General features: G+C 35.1%; 1 protein-coding gene across 8 annotated transcripts in view; it reads left to right on the top strand.

Moving 5' to 3' along the window:
- The window catches only part of MYO9A (myosin IXA), a 235527-nt gene that overhangs the window by 70632 nt on the left and 149934 nt on the right, over nucleotides 1-14961 (top strand). For all 8 annotated transcript variants that reach the window (XM_047767208.1, XM_047767209.1, XM_047767211.1 and 5 more), the window contains 2 exons: nucleotides 5289-5423; nucleotides 13700-13821. In XM_047767208.1, coding sequence (XP_047623164.1) covers nucleotides 5289-5423; nucleotides 13700-13821 — 257 coding nt within the window. The remainder of the gene's footprint in view (nucleotides 1-5288; nucleotides 5424-13699; nucleotides 13822-14961) is intronic.

Below are 14961 nucleotides of genomic sequence, written 5' to 3'. Positions count from 1 at the left end.
CAATCATCTGTCGATGGACATTTGGGTTGTTTCCATGTCCTGGCTATTGTGAATAGGGCTGCAGTGAACATGCGGGTGCATGTGTCTCTTTTAAGTAGAGTTTTGTCCGGATAGATGCCCAAGAGTGGGATTGCGGGGTCATATGGAAGTTCTATGTATAGATTTCTAAGGTATCTCCAAACTGTTCTCCATAGTGGCTGTACCAGTTGACATTCCCACCAACAGTGCAGGAGGGTTCCCTTTTCTCCACAGCCCCTCCAGCACTTGTTATTTGTGGACTTATTAATGATGGCCATTCTGACTGGTGTGAGGTGATATCTCATGATAGTTTTGATATGCATTTCTCTTATAATCAGCGATGTTGAGCATTTTTTCATGTGCTTGCTGGCCATCTGTATATCTTCCTTGGAGAACAGTCTATTCAGGCCTTTTGCTCATTTTTCCATTGATTGATTGGCTTTTGTGCTGTTGAGTTGTATAAGTTGCTTATATATTCTAGAGGTTAAGCCCTTGTCGGTTGCATCATTTGAAACTATTTTCTCCCATTCTGAAAGTTGTCTTTTTGTTTTCTTTTGGGTTTCCTTTGCTGTGCAGAAGCTTTTCAGTTTGATGAGGTCCCATGGGTTTATTTTTGCTCTAATTTCTATTGCTTTGGGAGACTGAGCTGAGAAAATATTCATGATGTTGATGTCAGAGAGTGTTTTGCCTATGTTTTCTTCTAGGAGTTTGATGGTGTCCTGTCGTATATTTAAGTCTTTCAGCCATTTGGAGTTTATTTTTGTGCATGGTGTGAGGGTGTGTTGTAATTTCATTGCTTTGCATGCAGCTGTCCAGGTTTCCCAGCAATGCTTGCTGAATAGACTTTCTTTTTCCCATTTGATGTTCTTGCCTCCCTTGTCAAAGATTAATTGACCCTAGGTGTCAGGGTTTATTTCTGGGTTCTCTATTCTGTTCCAATGGTCTGTCTGTCTGTTTTGATACCAGTACCACACTGTTTTGATGACTGTGGCTTTGTAGGATTTCTTGAAGCCTGGGAGAGTTATGCCTCCTGCTTGGTTTTTGTTTCTCAGGGTTGCTTTGGCGATTCTGGGTCTTTTGTGGTTCCATAGAAATGTTTGGATTGTTTGTTCTAGTTCTGTGAAAAATGTCCTGGGTAATTTGATAGGGATTGCATCGAATCTGTAGATTGCTTTGGGTAAGCATGGGCATTTTTACAATATTGATTTTTCTAATCCATGAACATGGAATATCTTTCCATTTCTTTACATCTTCTTTGATTTCTTTGATTAAAGTTTTATAGTTCTCGGCATATAGGTCCTTTCCCTCCTTGGTCAGGTGTATTCCGAGGTATTTGATTTTGTGAGGTGCAATTTTAAAAGGTATTGTATTTTCGTATTCCTTTTCTAATATTTCATTGCTGGTATACAGAAATGCGACTGACTTCTGAATGTTAATCTTATATCCTGCTACTTTGCTGAATTTATGAATCAGTTCGAGTAGTTTTTGGGTTGAGTCCTTAGGGTTTTCTATGTATAGTATCATGTCATCTGCATACAGTGACAGTTTAATCTCTTCTCTTCCCATATGGATGCCTTTTATTTCTTTTGTTTGCCTAATTGCTATGGCTAGGACTTCCAAAACTATGTTGAAGAGCAGTTAGTTTGTATTTTTTTTTAACCAACTTATGTCTCGGAATATATCTGGACCTCATAACTTTGTGATATCTTGTTGTATGCATGTATACCATAAATTCCCACCATTAATGATATATTACTTTGTTTTAGTGCTATAATGATGATATAACAAATTATTCTTTGTGCACATTTCTCTAGGATAAAATCCTCAAAACAAATTATTGGATTTAAGGAGATTTTTTTTTCCTTTTTTTTTTTAAATTTTGGTTGCTACTGCTAAATTGTTTTTCAAGAAGACGCAAAGACTGCACTTGACTAGTAATGTATGAAAGTGCCTGTTTCTCTACACTTTTACACACATTGGATATTATCAGTATTTTTGTCTTTTAGTCCGATAAGGACTATTTTATTACCACTCTTTTCAATGATAGATGAAGGTTCAGTATCTTCCCCTGTTTTTCTTATTTCATTTATTTTATTATTTATTTATGTATTTTTGCTATTTTTAACTTGTTCATTTTGTTCTTTTGTTATTTCTTTTTACGAGTCATTCTGGATATTGTAGAGACTCAAAGTTTTTGCTAATGTATTGCAAATATTTTCTCTTGACTTTTAAGATTTTTTTACATTATGTTTTTGAGCCTATATATTTTAAAATTTTATGCAGTTAATTCTGTCATTCTTTTCCTTTTTTGTTCTGGGTTTTATTTGTTTATTTTATTCTTTTTTTTTTGTCTTTTTGCTATTTCTTGGGCCGCTCCCACGGCATATGGAGGTTCCCAGGCTAGGGGTCGAATCGGAGCTGTAGCCACCGGCCTACACCAGAGCCACAGCAATGTGGGATCCGAGCCGAGTCTGCAACCTACACCACAGCTCACGGCAACGCCGGATCGTTAACCCACTGAGCAAGGGCAGGGACCGAACCCGCAACCTCATGGTTCCTAGTCGGATTCGTTAACCACTGCGCCATGACGGGAACTCCTGTTTATTTTATTCTTAAACAGGAAGGGCTCTTCCAGCGCAAGATTATAAGATATTTATTCTCATACTGTTAGAATTTAATTTTTATGTTCATGATTATGTTTATATTTTTCTTCCAGTTGGGATTTGTTTTTTAATAATTGTAGATATTTACCTTTAATATTTTCACATCCATTTTTATTTCTGAACAACTTTTATGAAATAGTCTACCTTTGTAGACTGACTAGCAATGTCGTCTTTATTACTTAATCTTACTGTCTTAAGTTTAAAATTGCCCTTACTGACCTTTTTAGACTTTGAGTAAGCCACAGGTAGAAAATCGATATTATTTATTATTTTTTTAAAATGACTTTTATTTTTTCCATCATAGCTGGTTTACATTGTTCTCTCAATTTTCTACTGTGCAGCAAGGTGACTCAGTCACACATACACATATACATTCTTTTCCTCACATTATCATGCTCCATCATAAGTGACTAGATATAGTTCCCAGTGCTATACAGCAGGAACTCATCGCTTATCTATTCTAAAGGCAATAGTTTGCATCTATTAACCCCAAATTCCCAGTCCCTCCCACTCCCTCCCCCTACACCTTGGCAACCACAAGTCTCTTCTCCAAGTCCATGATTTTCTTTTCTGTGGAAAGGTTCATTTGTGCCGTATATTAGATTCCAGTTATAAGTGATATCATATGGTATTTGTCTTTCTCTTTCTGACTTACTTCACTCAGTATGAGAGTCTCTAGTTCCATCTATGTTGCTGCAAATGGCATTATTTTGTTCTTTTTTATGGCTGAGTGGTATCCCATTGTGTATATATGCCACATCTTCTTAATCCTGTCATCTGTCGATAGACATTTAGGTTGTTTCCATGTCTTGGATATTGTGAATAGTGCTGCAGTGAATATGCAGGTGCATGTGTCTTTTTCAAGGAAAGTTTTGTCCGGATGTATGCCCAAGAGTGGGATTGCTGGGTCATATGGTAGTTCTATATTTAGTTTTCTAAGGTACCACCATACTGTTTTCCATAGTGGTTGTACCAAAGTTGATTTTTTGTAACCTAATTTACCAAGTTGACTTATTTTTTTTTTGTCTTTTTGCCATTTTTTGGGCTGCTCCAGTGGCATATGGAGGTTCCCAGGCTAGGGGTCGAATCGGAGCTGTAGCCACCAGCCTACGCCAGAGCCACAGCAACGCATGATCCGAGCCGTGTCTGCAACCTACACCACAGCTCACGGCAACGCCGGATCGTTAACCCACTGAGCACGGGCAGGGATTGAACCCACAACCTCATGGTTCCCAGTCGGATTTGTTAACCACTGCGCCACGACGGGAACCCCCAAGTTGACTTATTTTTTAATATCATTATTTTTCATAAGGGCTTAGAATTATTCAGCAGAATTAATCAAACAAAATACTCTTAATGGAGACTCTTAATACTCTGTATTAATTTTGCTAAAAATCTCTTACTATTTATCACTTATTACATCACTTTGCCAAATATCTCTCTTAGTACTAGTGGAGAAAATTATTTTCATTTAATAAAAAATTGTCATACAACTGTATTTTAAGGATGAAGTGGAGTGATGAGAAAAATGTTGGTTTGGGGTAGTAGAAATGAATCTTTGTCATCCATCATAAGAACTTAGAAGATAATTTCTGGAAGTAAAATATCAAGAAATAGAAGAAGAAACATTTTTTACATTTTTATTCTATATCAAACAGCTAAGAAGATTTGAGTGTTGTTGACTTAGCAGAAATTGAGGATCAAGAAGGGATTGGTTTTTTTTGTTTTGTTTTGTTTTGTTTGCTATAATTGTTTCAGAACTCTGTGTCGTAAGTCTCATGTGGTTTTTTTTTTTCTGATAAAAAATTTTACAGTTTTAAGTTCAATAAGCCATGTATTCACTCTCATTTCTAGCTTGCATGAGACTGATTAAACATACTTCTTAGCTCGGTTCTTACAGCAGAATTTTATTGGAATATAGAAGTCAAACTAGGAAAAATGAGTGGTCCTCTTGGTATAACCAGGCATAGCTGGGAGTAACCTTGCTTTAATTAAGTAACCTTTTGACTTCTCAATAACCTGTTTTTTCACTTCCCTTGTTTCTTGGATTTTAGGGGCTTATGAGGTTGAGCATCCATTAACCCTGCTTTGTATGTTTCTGTAAAGTAATCAGTGAATTACCTGTGTTAAAATTTTGGATGTTTTTTAATAATAAATATAACAAGAGGAGTTCCCGTCATGGCGCAGTGGAAATGAATCCGACTAGGAACCATGAGGTTGCAGTTTCGATCCCTGGCCTTGCTCAGTGAGTTAAGGATCTGGTGTTGCTGTGGTGCAGGTCACAGACCCAGCTCAGATCTGATGTTGCTGTGGCTGTGGTGTAGGCTGGCAGCTGTAGCTCTGATTGGACCCCTAGCCGGGGAACCTCCATATGCCCTAGAAAGGAAGGAAAAAAAAAAAAAAGATAACAAGAAAAAGATGAAGATAAAGATTACTAAAATGCTTTTTACTTGTGGCATGTGTTAGTTGAACACTGCCCCCCCCCCCGAATTTTCCACTCTGCTGATATTGAAGAACTTCAAACATTTTGTTACTTATGTTGCTAATGTTATTCATGAAATAAATTTGAACATCATTTTTTAATCATATTTGTTTCCTGTTTCACAGACTTTGTCCATTGGTGTTCTTGATATTTTTGGGTTTGAAGATTATGAAAATAACAGCTTTGAACAGTTCTGTATTAATTTTGCTAATGAACGTTTACAGCACTACTTTAATCAGCATATCTTTAAATTGGAGCAAGTGAGTATCTGAATGTGTGTATGTTTGCTCCCTTCCCACTTCCTCACCACACCCCCACCTTCAGATATATACATATGTTTTTGAGTCATAGTAACGATGAATGTTATAAGTGTTGAATTTCAATACAAACATTATTGTCTTTATATCAGCAAATGACAAAAGAGAGCATAGATTTTGGGCCTTATCATAACAGAGTTTTCTTTTTTGTTTAATAGGCCTGAAGTAGATTCAATAATATGTGCTTGTTTGACTGGACTTTTGAAAAAGAGAATGCATGGGTTTCTTGGCTTTAAGTACCTCTATGTTAATTGATGGACTGTAAGGACTGATTAATATTAGCAGAAACAATATTAGTCCTAGCAAGTTTGATGAATCCTTAAAGCTTTTAACACATAACCTTTTAGCTAGTCTCTTAGAGCTGGTAAAAGGTAGTATTATTTATTATAATATCCTCTGACATATATGTAGTGCTTACTATTAGGTGGATGCTATTTTTATTCTGGTGTTACAGATGATGACTAAAGTCTATACTCAAACCTTAATACTCTAGCTCTATAATTCTTACTTTTAACCAAAAGCTGAACTAGGATTTGTATATTTACTTAATCCAGTGTTGTTTTAACTAGATCATGCTAAATTAGTATTTTTATCTCCTGCAAATGAGTGTGTGTGTTGGAGAGGTAAAAGAATGCATTTTGTTGACTATTTTTCAAAGCAGAGTATCAATTGCTCTGTGAACCATTAAGCAAAAGACTGGTTGAATTACTTTTGAAGAAGAAAAGTCTTCTCTCTTTTTTTTTTTTTTTTCCCCTTTTTCTGCCACACCTGCAGAATATGGAAGTTCCTGGGCCAGGAATTTAATCTGAACTTCACCTGCAACCTCTGCCACAGCTTCAGCAATGCTGGATCCTTAACCCACTGTGCCAGGCCAGGGATCAAACCTGTGCTGCTGCAGAGACAGTGCTAGATCCTTAACTTGCTGTACCACAGTGGGAAATCCAGAAAGGTGTTCTCTTATTGTGAACTGAAGTTAGTCTTACCTTTTCTGGAAGTCTAGATTAGACATGGACGCCTTACTTAAAAACATATGTAAAAATAAAACCTTATATAAAAATATATGTAAAAGTAAAACCTTACTTACTTAAAACATACGTAAAAATAAAACCTTACAGTTTATGGAAACTGTATTCAAAACTAGAGGGTGGGTGATCCTCATTTATTTGCTACCCTGTATATCATAATTGTGGGCATTGTGGTGGAATTAATCATCAGAAGATATAGATTCTAAGGTCTATCTTTTTTTTTTTCCATTTAAATTTCAGTATTTTCATCTATCATTTGTGATGTAATGGGTATGCTTTTGGTGTAATTTATGGAAAGCTTAGAGATTTTGTACTCTTCGCACCCCATCTATTTTAGTCTTCCTTTCTCTTCCACATGTTTTTCTACTCAAAATGGATTTTCTGGGAATAAAATATTTAAGGCAATTTAAATATCAAGTGTTTTATTTATTTGTTTATCACTAGTAGGAGGTGGGTACCTAGTGACTATTTGTTGAAGTCAATTGAATACAGAATTAGTTAAGGAGATAAATTTTTGTGAAAAAGAAGATAGAAATAAAAAAATACCAGAGATGCTTTGGGAGGAAACAATTTGAAAATCTTGATTACTGAAGTTTACTTCTAAATTTTGCCCCAAATTAATGTATATCCCATAGAAAGAGAGAGTGATGTAATAACTGCCATGCAGGATTATAGATATTATAATCAGATATAAGGTAAAGTAGTGATATAACGGATGAAGTTGATTAAAACTTTCTGAAAATTGTAACGATTTCTCAGAGGTGATTCTAGAATGTGGTTTTGAATAGAAAGTTGAGCTCACCAGACCATCAATACTGAAAAGATATTTTAAACAAAGGTAACAATATCTTTAAAACTGTGAGGCATAAAAGAGCATGGCAATTTTGATGAACTGGAAATAGTTCAATATGGCTAGTATATAGGATATAAAGATGGAGACAGGAACGGAGGTATGTTTGATGAAATAGCCAAGGGTCAGAGAATTGTACAGAGAAGATTAGAATTCTTTCGGAGAGTGAGGAGCTATTTAAAGTATATTTAGTGGAGGATTTGAATTAGAACTGTGGAAGACAGATTGAAGAGAAGTGAACCAGAGAGAAGGACATAATCCATGGGCCAGTTGAAGTAATATGGGTGAATGATTCTGAATCCTGAATCAAGGTATCAGTAGAGATAATGTGGAATAAGAAACAGACCAAATGAGGCTTCTGTCATTTGAAAATCTCTTTCCTGTTGTCATTTGTAATACTGCTCTTTTCTTATTTCCTTTGCTTGCTCAGAATTATTCTTTAGGTCATTGATTCATCAGTAAATCGAATAACAATTGTGTATCTGACACTGTGCTAGGAATTGAAGATAGCAAATTTAGAGTTCAAGAATCTTTTTTTTGGAGTTCATATCTAGTGTGTTGTTTTTTGTTTTTCCCACTTCTAGGGATGTCAGACTAAGGCGTTTTCACCAAACTCGTCTTGCAGAACACCTTAAGAAACTGCACACAGTACATTTAAAAGCATTGGAGTACCTTCAAATAAGTGAAGTTTTAACAGGGCTTAGATATGTAAGAAGGAAAGCCTGGGAGATGAGCCTAGCATTCAGGGCTGCTTTGTTCCTAGAGCTATTTCTTTTTTGGTAGAGGGCTGCCAGATTCTGAAATAGTCAGGCTTGAGAATCTGAAAAGCCAAAAAAGGTTTTCTCAAGATTAAAGAGCAAGGAGGAGCACCCATGCCACTTTCATAGGTTTTAGGTCAAAAATCTCAAATGGTTATATCTTAGAGTAAAGGTAAACCAGAAATATAGCAGACATCATGGGGGTTGAAGCCCAGTTTAAAATAGTCAGTTCTTGATTGGGTTAAAATAGTATAGAATTTCCAGTATTCTTTGCCACCTACCAACAGCCAGTTCAGTCTCCGGCAGAAGAAAAGATCATCCTAGTGCTAAAGTTATCTTTATGATTTTTCATATATGAATCTAGTGCTTAGTTTTTTTAACTGAGAAGTTTTTTTTTTTTAAATCTTTTTAAGGCACACAATGAGGGGAACCCAAGATAAATAAAAACCAAGAGGAATGAGACAATAGACTATACAATAGGGTATCCAGATAGTGATGTTATCAAACATGAATGTTAAAGTAACAATGGTTTCAAGAAAAAAATTTTTTTTTTGTCTTTTTAGGGCCACACCCACAGCACATAGATGTTCCCAGGCTAGTGGTTGAATCAGAGCTGTGGCTGCTGGCCTATGTCATGATCACAGCAATACCAGATCTAAGTCATACAGATATATATACATATAGACCTACATTATAGCTCATGGCAATGCCAGATCCTTAACTCACTGAGCAGGGCCAGGGATCAAACCCAAGTTTTCATGGGTACTAGTCAGGTTTGTTAACACTGACCCACAGTGGGAACTCCCGGTTTCAAGAAATTTTTTTAAATAATAATTTTATTACAGAACTTCAAACTTAAAAAAAAATCTAAATATAGGAAAATCTAGAACTAAAAAGTAGAATGAAATTAAGAACATACTAGTTTTTCACACTTAATTAGATACAGCTTAGGAGAAAATGAGTGATTTGGAAGATGGGCCTGAAGAAATACCAGCCCAATGAATAATGGTAAAAAAAAGGAAAATTAAAACAGTGTATTGGAGTTACCTTCATGGCTCAGTGGTTAGCGAATCTGACTAGGAACCATGAGGCTGCGGGTTTGATCCCTGGCCTTGCTCAGTGGGTTAAGGATCCGGCGTTGCCGTGAGCTGTGGTGTGGGTTACAGATGCGGCTCGGATCCCATGTTGCTGTGGCTCTGGCACAGGCTGGTGGCTACAGCTCCAATTAGACCCCTAGCCTGGGAACCTCCATATGCCACGGGAGCGGCCCAAGAAATGGCACAAGAACAAAACAAAACCAAACAAAACCAAACAAAACAGTGTGAGAGATATGTGGGGGATAGTGAAAAGGTCTAAAGTGTATAATAGGAATTCTGGAAAGATGTACATGAAGGAGAATAATATGGAAGCTGTATTTGAAAAAATAATGGCTGAGAATTTTCCAAAATTAAGACACAAAACAAATCCAACAAGCATACATTTGTGAAACCCTAAGAACACAAAGCATGATAAAAACAAGTACAACCAAGTAATAAACTATGAAAAAAATATCAGAGAAGCAGCCAGAGATGAAGGAAAACAGTACCTTTAAAGAAGCAACAGTAAGATTGGAAGCCAGTCTTTCAGAGGAGACAGTGGATGCCAGAAGGCAGTGGTATATTGTCCTTAAAACTGAACTATGTTATTTGGGCAATTACTAAACTACTTCCATTGTCAATTAGAGATATGGGAAGGAATGAAAAGCAATGAACATTGTAAGAATGTAGGTGAATCTAAATGAATATTAGCAAAATTAGACAAAGATAAAAATATCTTTTGAAGTTTAATGTTTATTTAGAACTGAAACACCTGAGTACAATAGCATTTAAGTCAGGAAGGGATATATGGACTTTAAAGTATTCTAAGATCTGTGTATTAAATGCCAAGTGATTGTTTTTCTCTGTTAGACATTGATAATTTAAAAAAATTTGTGTTATGATTTTGGGATAACTACCAAGTAGTGAAAGAATATAAAACTGTCACGTTAATATAGGGAGCAGATGAAGTAAAAACAACTCTAATAACACAAAAGAAAGCAAGAAAAAGGAATAAAAGCAATACCAAGAAAGCAAGACAGATAACAAATGATAAGATGGTTGATATAACTCCCCAATACCAGCAATTGTGTTAAATATAAGTGGACTAACTACTCCCACAATAAGCCAAAGATAGGCTGGATCTAAAATAAAACTGAATTGCTGCTTCTAAGGGAGACTCTTTAAATATAAGAATACAGAGAGGTTAAAAGTAAAAGGATGGAAAAAACTTTAGCAAACTTTAATAAAAACAGAAGAACTGATATAACTATTAATATCATACTTTAAACATTGCTAGAGCTAGAAAAGAATATTTGGTAATGCTAAAAGGATCAGTTCAAATCAGGAAATAAACAACTCCAAATTTATAGATACCTCGTAGTATAGCCTTAATAGTATATAAAACAAAAATTGATAAAACTGTAAACACATTCTGCAATTTTGGTGGAACATTTTAACATACCTTGCTGATTAGATAGAGTAAGCAGACAAAAAAATCAGTAAGGATACAGAAGATTGAAAGCCCCCAGAGGATTGGATGGGTACTTTTGTGGGCATCTAGTCCTGCTTGTCCTTGACCTCACAATACCAGTTTCCCTGAGTCTGAGGCCTCTATCAAATAAAGACATAGAATATTTTAAAAGCAAAATACTAATTTGACATAAATAGATAACTATAAATTTACAAAATTTGCTCATATACTGTGAAATTTGACCCTTATTTTATTTCACAGGATTGAAATCACACAGATCTCAATACCATAATGAAGTTATATCAGAAACCAACAAGAAAAGACAACTAGAAAATACAATTAAAAATTAAGAAATGAATTTCTAAATAGCATTGAGATTGAAAAAATTAGAAGATATATTGAACTTAATATGTTATGTAATAAAACTTGTGACTAAAGGTGTATTTTTTTTTCTTTTGGCTGTGCTTGTGGCATGCAAAAGTTCCCAGGCCAGGGATCGAACATTGCCACAGCAGTAACCCAAGCCACAGCAGTGACAACACTGGACCCTTAACCTGCTGAGCCACCTGGGAATTCCACTGAAGGTGTATTTTAGTCACCAAAGTAATGTGGCTAAAGATTTACTTAGGGGAAGTTTTTATAGCTCTTGGAAATTTTAAGAGCAATGATTTAACAAATTCGAGAAAGATCAGCAAACTAAACCAAAGAAGAATGGGAAGAAAAAAATAATAAAAAAAAAAGAAAATTAAAGTGAAAACAAATACATCATGGGAGAGGATCAACAAAGTCAAAACTAATGCTTTGAAGTGACTAATAACATAACCCCTCAAGAAATTCATGGGAGAGAGGGACAGATAGACAAAGACAGAGAGGGATATAAATAGAATTCCAGTGGTAAAGATGACATTAGTGTGGATCCTACACATTCTAAAAAGTAGCTGGATACAATAAACTTTGTCTGTAAGCAAACTTATCAAATGACATGAAACTGGGAGTTCCCTTTGTGGTACAGCAGAAACAAATCAGACTAGCATCCGTGAGGTTGCAGATTTGATCCCTAACCTTGCTCAATGGGTTAAGGATACAGTGTTGCTATGAGCTGTGGTGTAGGTCTCGGATATGGCTTGGATCCTGCATTACAGGGGCTGTGGTGCAGGCCAGCAACTATAGCTCCAACTCAACCCCTAGCCTGGGAACCTCCCTATTTTGTAGGTATGGCCCTAAAAAGCAAAAAATAAAATAAATGATATGAGACAAAACTTTTCAAAGTTGACACATAAGAAATACAAAGTGCAGTTCTATAACTATTAAGGAAATTGAATATGTTAATTTAAAACCTTCCATAAAGTCAAAATAGCACCATTGTTGAAAGAAGTATTTTCAGTTGGATGTAAATTCTTAAATGGAATAGAAAAAATGGGATAGTTCTCAACACACTTTTGGGGAGCCAGAATAACATTTAAACCTAAATATGTTACAGATATTATTAGAAGTGGAAATTAAGGTTAATTTCATTCATAAATGTGGATTTAAAAATTCTAAATATTAGCAAACTAAATCCAGCAAGATACGTAAAACGAATACATCAGAACCAAATGGAGTTTTTACTGGTATGTGGTACATCTAATCACCAATCAATCTAATTCATCTGTTAACAAAACAAGAAAAAACTCATGGTGATCTAGACAGAAATATAAAAAAATTGATAAAATTAAATATTCATTTTTATTAAAACAAAACCCTTAGTAAGTTAGGTATAGGTGAGAACTTCCTGACAGAGGACATTTACAAAATACCAACAGTTAATGTCATAGTTAATGGAAACAGACTGAGTGATTTCCCCCTTAGATTAAGAATAAGGCAAAGATGTTTTCTAAGAATTTTTATCATGAACATAGGCTCAAGAGGATATCCAAATGAGAAGTAAATGTAGGAAAAGATTTTTCACTTATTAGGGAAAGTAAAATTAAAACCATAATGAAATACTCCTAAGCATTCACCAGAATGACTAAAATGAAAAAGACTTTCCACTTTTTCTTTAGAAGCATATGATAATATAAGAAAGAATGATAAAATTGCTAAAATCACTATTTCACAAAACCTCCATATTTGCAGACAATTATGCAAGTGTAATCAGTGAGTACTAAAACCATCAGGTGAATAAGATATTTACTTGGTGTCTGAATATCACTGTAATATAGGAACTTTTTTTATTCTCAGCAGCATCTTTCTAACAATGCAAAAGTAAAAGCAGGAGGTTTCTTGTGGTTCAACGGGCTAAGAATCCAGCGTTGTCACTGCAGGGGCTGTGTTGCACTGTGGCATGGGTTTGATCCTTGGCATGGGAACTTGCACATGCCTCAGGAATGATCCCCTCTCCCCCTAAAAAGAAAAAGTAAAAGCATCAGATAGATGAATAAAAGAATATTTCCCAGTACAGAGATTGAGGAAGAAACAAGGGCTTCATAGGAGAGTTGTGAATAGTTGCTCAGTGTGTAAGCTTTGAGTTTATTTAGTCTTGGAATTTGGGAAACCACCCCCTCTCCCTTTTGAGAAATGTTTTATTTTGCCAAAGTTCAGTGGTATGAATCCTGTATAATTTATATCAGTGATCACTTGGAGGTGATAATTTTCCATTTTCTCTAGATATTGTTTTACTAAATTCATTGTTGATCCAACAGAGAGTTCTTTTTGATGGCTTAGAGTCATGGAAAATTAGGCTTTTTTATTTTATATTTTCCTTAGTGCAGTCATCAGGTAGTATGGCTACAGCAAATCCAGCCCTAAATTTTCATCTGAGTGGAATCACAAATATGATCCTAAGAATAAAATGTGATTGCATGTACTTTTAAAAGAAGACATACATACTCTTTATGAAGATTTTATACAACTGAAATCGTATATTCTTTTGTTATGTGGATTAATGATTTAAAAGAGAGAAGTTCAGGTTGTTTTAATCTTGCTAAAAAACTTCTTAGTCCTTATTCTCATATACCTGTTATTTTCTACAAGGAAATAAATTGTTAATTTATTTTCCAGGAGGAATATAGAACTGAAGGTATCAGCTGGCACAATATTGATTATATTGATAATACCTGTTGCATAAGTCTTATTAGCAAGAAACCAACAGGACTCCTCCATCTATTGGATGAAGAAAGCAAGTGAGTATGATTCTTTTTAATTTTGTTACTGGCCATTTTGACTTTTAATGTCTTCTTAAGCCCTAAACTTTCTTCATAACATTATTAAGTAAAGCACTAAAGTTTCCCTTGCATGTGTTTTTTTTTTACTGTTTGTGTATTTCTCAGAAAATTGAATGGACCTCACTACTGAACTCATTTTTGCTCTGAGTTTTTCCAGATTTCTTCTACAGAGTCAATTTGATGTTAAATTTGTTGGCATATATTTATTTTTTGTTTTTATTGTTTATTCCTCTCTTCTTTTTAAAATTATTTTTATTTTTATTTAAGGCTGTACCTGCAGCATATGGAAGTTCCTAGGCTAGGGGTCAAATTGGAGCTGCAGCTGAGGCCTATGCCACAGCCATGGCAAAACCAGGTCCAAGGTGCACCTGTGACCTTCGTTACCAGAGGCTTAACCCACTAAGGGAGGCCAGGGATTGAACTAGCAATCTTATGGAGACTATGTTGGGTCCTTCACCTCCTGGGTCACAATGGGAACTCTATTCCTCTCTTTTTGAATTAAGTTTTATATGTGAGATGTGTTTGCAGTTTTCATGTTTAGCAGAAAAGATAATAGATTAGTAGTATCTGCCATGGCACTGCAGGTTATAAGTGGCAACATATGCTAGATTCTTGCCATCTCTTGATAATACTGTTCAATATACCAAACATATATATGCCTCAGGAATAAAGCTTCATATAGCATCCTCCAGAGTGTTCTCAGTGCTTTGTAAAGTATTATTCATAGTTAAATTATCCTAAGAGATGACAGATCTAGAGTTGGAAAAGTGATAATGTGTCTGTTTTTTTATGATTCTTTAGTAAAATATTTAGAAATTGAATTAGGTTACCTGTTTCCTAGCTTAATATTATACCCATTGAACTAAGATATAAAATATTGAGCATTTACTGTCATAGGATGACCATATATCAGGTTTGTATGTGACAGTCTTTAAGTTTATGCCTTTTGTTCACTTTAGTTATTAAAGGTGCCTGCTTTTACTGTCAAAATATGTATGGTAAATTATATCTCACCTTAGTAATATGCCATAAACAGAGAATGGCTACATAGAATTATAAAGTAACATAGCAGAATGCAAAATATATTAGATATAACTG

The sequence above is a fragment of the Phacochoerus africanus genome, chromosome 2, assembly GCF_016906955.1.
Source record: "Phacochoerus africanus isolate WHEZ1 chromosome 2, ROS_Pafr_v1, whole genome shotgun sequence".
Lineage (NCBI taxonomy): Eukaryota > Metazoa > Chordata > Mammalia > Artiodactyla > Suidae > Phacochoerus > Phacochoerus africanus.
The sequence above is the reverse complement of the archived record's forward strand: the minus strand, read 5'-3'. Positions and strand labels throughout refer to the sequence as shown.